The sequence below is a fragment of the Gavialis gangeticus genome, unplaced genomic scaffold, assembly GCF_001723915.1.
Source record: "Gavialis gangeticus isolate Ggan-Ray unplaced genomic scaffold, GavGan_comp1, whole genome shotgun sequence".
NCBI classification, from domain to species: domain Eukaryota; kingdom Metazoa; phylum Chordata; order Crocodylia; family Gavialidae; genus Gavialis; species Gavialis gangeticus.
The window spans coordinates 8,939,191-8,945,565 of record NW_017729002.1 but is presented as its reverse complement, the minus strand read 5'-3'; the positions used below and the strand labels follow the sequence as shown (position 1 = coordinate 8,945,565).

Sequence of the window (6,375 nt, the reverse complement as noted above, 5' to 3'; positions counted from 1 at the left end):
TGCACTTCACAGGTGATAACAACCTTCCTGAACAATCTTGTTCCTCCTTATCTGGTTTTTACTGCATCTCTCCTGCTTATTGATAATTTCTTGTATATTCTGGTTTTATTTACATATGCAGTTTTATACAAGCTTTTGTTTCATCTGGTATTTAGCACTGCTAAGTCTGTTTCTCTCTCAGAAGTCGGAGAAGGGTACTATGATACCCAAAAGCTTATTGAGATCTAAGCCCAACCATAAGATTGGTACAATAAAGGATGTCACCCACAAGAATTCTTACCCCTCACACATTTCCTGGAGCATCACAGCAACTCCATCACCTCAAAACTACCAATTATGAAATGTCATTTTAGTTACCTTCCTTACTTGAATCTAAGATGACCCTGAATGTAAGATGATTCCACGATAATAAGATCCAATGCATGGAAATGTATAAATTTTATAATTTATGGCAGGTGGTTTGGGTAAGTCAAACTGCTAGTGCCTGCTCCCCTGCCACCTCCACGCCCTCTGTCTCCTGCCTGCCCACCCACCGCAACCTCAGCACCCCCCTTCCCCTTCCACTTCTACTATCCCTTCTCACCTCCAGCCTCTGCTCCCCCAGTCCCTCCCAGCCTCTCCTCCAAGCTGGCAGGCTTTGTCCATTCTAGCCTGGGGCACTAAGCATGGCCCCAGTCCAGCTGCCACATGCACCACTGCTTCAGGGCTAGGCTGAGGGTGTGCTCACTGTCCCAGGCTGCAGTGTTGACAGAGCCTGCTGGCACAGAGCAAGGGTAAGAGGTAGGTGGGGCGATCTGAGGCTGTGTTGGGGGGAGTGGAGATGGGAGAAGAAGCTGCAGGGTAGAGACAGTGGGGTGCAGTGGCAGCCAGGGAAATGAGGGGGGAGACAGGAAGTAGCTCTGGCTGTGGCCCCAACCCTGGGTAGGGGCTGGGGCCTAAGCCAGAGCAGCCACCTGTCCCTACCCACCATGCAATTCTGAGATGAGGGCTTTCCCATTTTAAATGGAGGGAGGAACCTTATCTTAGAGCCAAGTAAATATAGTAATTTCATCACAACTCAGGTCAACTCTAATGGTAATAAATGTTCAGATATTGGTCATGTGGTAAGATGCATTTACTGTTCACAGTATATTTAAATATAATAGAGATTAAAAGTACATAATACAAATTTGGCACAGGATTAAACAGTTTCACATGTACAGATATGTGGATATTGTTATGTTTTACACAATATTTAAAGTACTTCACTCAAGCATCTGTAATTTTTGCAACACTGAACTTCTCCCCACTGCCACTGTAAAGCTGCCACTGTTTGTTTCATTTGTAAAGTGATTGCATACTGCTAGCTCATTTGTTATAACATATCCTGTAGGCCTGTGCAAATAGGGAAGTATTCAATTTGGATTTGGCCAATTCGGAGGACAGTGATTCGATTCGGAAATTCAGCCAAATTGGCTTTGGAAGATTTGGCGCTGATTCAGAGAGATTCAGGGATTCAGCCATAGACTATAATGAATCACTGAAATACTTATAACTTTGTCATTTTTTGTCAGATTTGGATGACAGCAGCAGGGATGGTAGCCCCTTCTTAGGGCATGAAGCCTGCCAAGGTTCAAGGAGATAGGTGCAGGGGTTTCTGGGAAACTGCACCTCAAGCTTCTGAAAGCAAAACTCATGACATGTGTGACTTTGTGTGTGAGTTAAGATGCAGCGGGGTGAAAACAGCATGGATGGTAGCGTGTAACAGGGGGCCTTCCCGGTGCTCAGCAGAGACAGCTCACAGAAGGGACAGAAAGGCTGCAGACCAAGGCTTATGTGCTGTTTTTATGTCCCTCCCCCAAAGCACTGTGATTGGAAGGGGACTCAAGGAAAGATCACAGTCACAGGCCAGCTATACATGTCAGTCTTTCCCCCCTCCCTGCTTCCTCTCCCTTTTCTCAGTTTCTGGTTCCTTACAAGACTGCCTTCTGAACTGCCGAATCTCCGAATCTTTTTCCAAATCTTTTCTGAATCAATTCGGAAGCTCCAAATCAATTCGGAGGGGGTTTTTTGTCTCCCGATTTGATTCAGATTTGGTGATTTGTCCTCCGAATTGGGCCAAATCTTCTCTGAATCGAATCAGCAACCAAAGCTTCGCACACCCCTAGTATCCTGCCCTGTTCAGCTGGTGGGTGACATCTTGCAGATGCATGAAAACAGTAACACTGAAAGGACAGAATTTAGAGTAGGACCAAAGGGCACCTATACACATGCAGGACGTCTGCTCTAACGCATGCTAATTAGCATTAATCTAGTCTGCTGCAATATATTAATTAATGCGCTCCAGCAGCCTCCACATCACATCTATTCAGTGTCCCCACACTTCAAAATGGCAGCAGGGGTGCTTTAACTAAAGCTCATTGACCAAGCTTTTGTTCAAACACCCCCGCCACTATTTTGAAGTGCGGGACACTGAATACATTTGACACTGCAGATGTTTTAATTAGCGCAGCTCTCTCCATTAATAAATAACAGTTCCAAGAGGTAGGGGGGCTTGCCTGAGATAATAGTGTGTCTGACTGGCATAGCAAAGAATAGAAGACAGAGTCTCAACTCTCAGTCCTGAGGTGAATCACACTGCTGTTTTATTTCCAAATGGTTTTCCCTGGATCTTTTGCATCAAGATAACAATACTGAAGCCATGGACAAATAGCCCTGACAGCCCTGGCAGAGCTGTTTACTGTGTAGAACTAAAGTCAATTCGCGTCAACGGCAGCTTTTCCACTGACTTCAGTGGCATTGAGGCAGACTTTCTCAGGCATTATTAGCCAAAATAAAGAAAAAAAGAGCACTTCAAGATAAATTTGAGCTGAGTTGTGCACCTAGTATTGCCCTGTTGTTTTTCGGCACAAGTTAAGCATCATAAATAATTGCATTCCTTTAACGATAAAGAAAATTAATTGAAATTGAAAATGTAGTAGGTGAGGTGCCCTGGAGAATACAGTGAATGACAGTATAATACCATATGCCTTCAGGATGCAGGAAGCCTCCTGAGGGTAAATATTGGCTCCCAAGTAGCCTGAGCAGCCCATTGTAGGTAGTTAAACCATCTGAACTACTGCTTATTCCTGAAGAACATCTCTCCATAACCCCTTAGTTCAGGGTGGCCAACCTGTAGCCTGAATGTCACAAGTGGCATGGGTCCTTCTATGTTACATGCAGCAGGCTGGGAAGTGGACAGGCAGCACAGTGGCAGATAGGCCAGGGAAGAGAAAGCAGAACGGCAGATCAGGCAAAGAACACAATGCAGAAAGCAGAAGGGAGGGAGCACAGAGCAGGGAGTAGCAAGCAAAGCTGCTGACTGGGCAGCGGAAGGAGATCAGAGTAGCATTCAGAATGTGTAGGGCTAATTTGTGGCATGCCTGCCCAAAAGGTTGGCCCCCACTGTTTTAGCTAAAGCACATCAATAATGCTTTGTCACATAAAACAACACAATGGATTCTGCTTTTATTATCTGTAGTATAAGGAGACCTCTATTCCTTCACGATGGCTATAATCCTTTACTACAGCAAACAAATATTTATTTTTAAATCATCACATTGCTTGTTTTGTTTTGTTCCAGGCAATAATGACAGCTTCTGCCTCTTGCCTTTCTTACATTTTGAGGAAGCTCCTTCACCATTACAGATCCCTGACCAGACTTATACAGCATTTATACACGTGCTCCAGCAGTAGGGAGAAAGGGGCGGGGGGGGAGGGGCTGGGGAGGGGGAATGCTTTAATTTGAGCGGCTCTGAGAGCTGCTCTAATTAAAGCATCTGGAACATCATGTGTATTACCATCCCCACACTGAAAAATGGTAGCAAGGGCCCTGTAATTAAAGCTCATTGAACAAGCTTTAGTTAAAGTGCTCCTGACACGATTTTTCAGTGAGGGGACACTGATACATGTGACACTGGAATCTGATAGAGTGCAGATTACAATACACTGGAGCAGCCTCGCTGCATGTGTATAAGTGCCCATAGGTTATTTGGACCTTTTCATTTCAAATACTGGGGTTTTTTTAATGTATTTGTCATTAGACAATGAAACAAATGATTATAATCTAAAAGATGAAGGCTTCCTGCTTTTAATGTGAAATCTAAGAGAAAAGAAAAAGCATGCAGTTAGTGAAGGTGGATGACACCAAGTTGCTTTGTATTAACATCACTAACACTTAATGATTCACACTTCAGACCAAGTCCTTCCATACCTCAAAGCATCACAGTAGTATCCAGGAAGACTGAGTACTTAAGACTGTCACACAGGCGCTTTGAATTTGTCTTAAGATATTCTGAACTCTGCTATTTTTGATCCCTAATTGGAACCTTGTTTTATATGCTGAAATTGTTTTAAAATACACACTGGTTAGGAACTATTTTATTTTTCACACTCTTCCTTCCTCTACACTGGGTGATATGAATCCCATATAAGATGAAAGCAAGAGTGGACCTGAAGGCCATGCTGCCTGATGGCCATTTGCTGGACTGTGCCAAATAAATTCCAGGTTCAGTCCAGTTCTTAATGGACCGAGGCCTCCAGCACAACTGACATAAACTGGCCTTCAGAACGGGCATCTTGACCAAAAAAGCCAAAGATTAAATGAGCCATAGATACTGGACCTCAGGGTGTCAGGAGGCATTTTAGCAGTGGCACCATGGAAGGAAAGAAAGGAGGGGAAGGCTGCCTCCTACTCCTAATTAGAAACAATATATTTTCATTTAAAGACAAAAAGGCCACCTTATTGATGCTTTTCAAAAATGCAGTGTTGCCACTATGCAATCTTTCCATTTCTTAGCTGTCAATGAGGAGAAGAGTTAGCTCAGATGTGTGATACACTCAATAGTAGTCTTGTCATTATTGTAATCCATACCGAACCTCTGATTCACCTTGCTAAACCCCCATGATGATGACGCAGCTGCGTTGACACTTGGTACTTCACATCACCTGCTCCCGCCTCCGTTTCAGGCCCACTGCTCTCGCGGCAAGGAAGAAGGCTGCCCCGGTGACTACCTCTGCAATGAAGGAGATCCACACAAGCACCAAAGACCAACCAAACCTGATGTCAAGTTCCAGTAAGAGATTCTTCTTCCCCAGAAGGCAGGTGGCTTCCTTGAAGGCAGCAGCTGAGTATGCAATGTAGATGCTGATCCCAGTAAGTGTCACAAGGGCTACAGAGAACACAAGTATTTATGCAGGTTGAGTCCACTATATCTTAATCAAAAATGCTTGGTAATGGGTCTCCTGGATCAACTTTGCCACCTTTCCCTACTAATGTACACAGGATTCTCACTCTGCCCTATGGTTCAAGTCTCTAGTTCTGTTTTTTTCCTAGAATTACTTAATATATTGTGATCTACTTCCTAAGGAATGAATCAAAATAAGTAATGGCAAGCTTTCTGCAATGAATACCTGATAATCCACTTTCTGGATAACAGAGGCACGTATATTACATTTTCCAATCTTGCATTATATAACATCATGATTTTCAAGCTGAGATGCTCACACCCCCAGGAGTATGCTGTACTTTGCCAAGGATATGTTTCTAAATTTAATAATGGTAGTGGGGCTTCTGATAAATCAATGCATGGTTAGTAATGGCACTGCCGCATGTTAATGTCTACGTTGATAGACTTCCTAAAGAATGTCAGGTGTAGGGGATATGAATATCCAGCTCTGTTTTGCAGCTAAAGATGTACATTTGACATTACACCTAAGAAAGCACTTGTAGCAACTTCCCTGGAAATAATGTTAAGAAAGAAGAGGGGGTTAGGAGATGTAATAAGATCTGGTCTCAGGATCATAATGGAGGTTATTAAATGAACTGAGAGATTTATTTTGTAAATTTTGCTAGATGTGTTTGATAGTCAGACCCAACAATGAGCAGTGCCATAAAGACAGAGCTGGAGATAGATATGCCTAGATTAGCATGTTAGAACTCATATAAAGTGTGTCAGACAATCCTCCATTGTTCATCTAACTTTCTCCCACTGAGGGTCTTAAATTGATCAGTTCATTTTAAGTACTGGTTTTCTGGCCTTTGCATAGTAATGCAGGTGTTATGCTTATTTGTCCTGATGTACGGTAAGAGGACCCTGAGCAGAGGCAGAAATACTCCTGCTAACTCACTGTGCTAGCCAGATTGTAGTGACCTATTTGCTTAATCCTTTTAGCACAAATGTAAGCCCCTTCCTGTTTTACACCCTCCTTTCTACATGTGCGAGCATGGGAGCTGGATCAAAGGGCAGGAACTCCATATATGACCATGAGAATTTTTCTATTTATCACTATGTCAGTCATGAAAGTACAAGTTCCTTTTGGCAGAATTCACCTATGCTGTTGGGCAAAACCGAGATC

The 6,375-nt window shown here is 43.3% G+C and overlaps 1 protein-coding gene across 1 annotated transcript in view; it reads right to left on the bottom strand.

Moving 5' to 3' along the window:
• Nucleotides 1-3,986: 3,986 nt before the first annotated feature.
• Nucleotides 3,987-6,375, bottom strand: part of TMEM114 (transmembrane protein 114) — a 43,243-nt gene continuing 40,854 nt past the window's right edge. Inside the window, exon 4 of the mRNA XM_019507388.1 lies at nucleotides 3,987-5,189. Within this exon, the coding sequence (XP_019362933.1) occupies nucleotides 4,957-5,189 (233 nt within the window). The 3' untranslated portion in view covers nucleotides 3,987-4,956. The remainder of the gene's footprint in view (nucleotides 5,190-6,375) is intronic.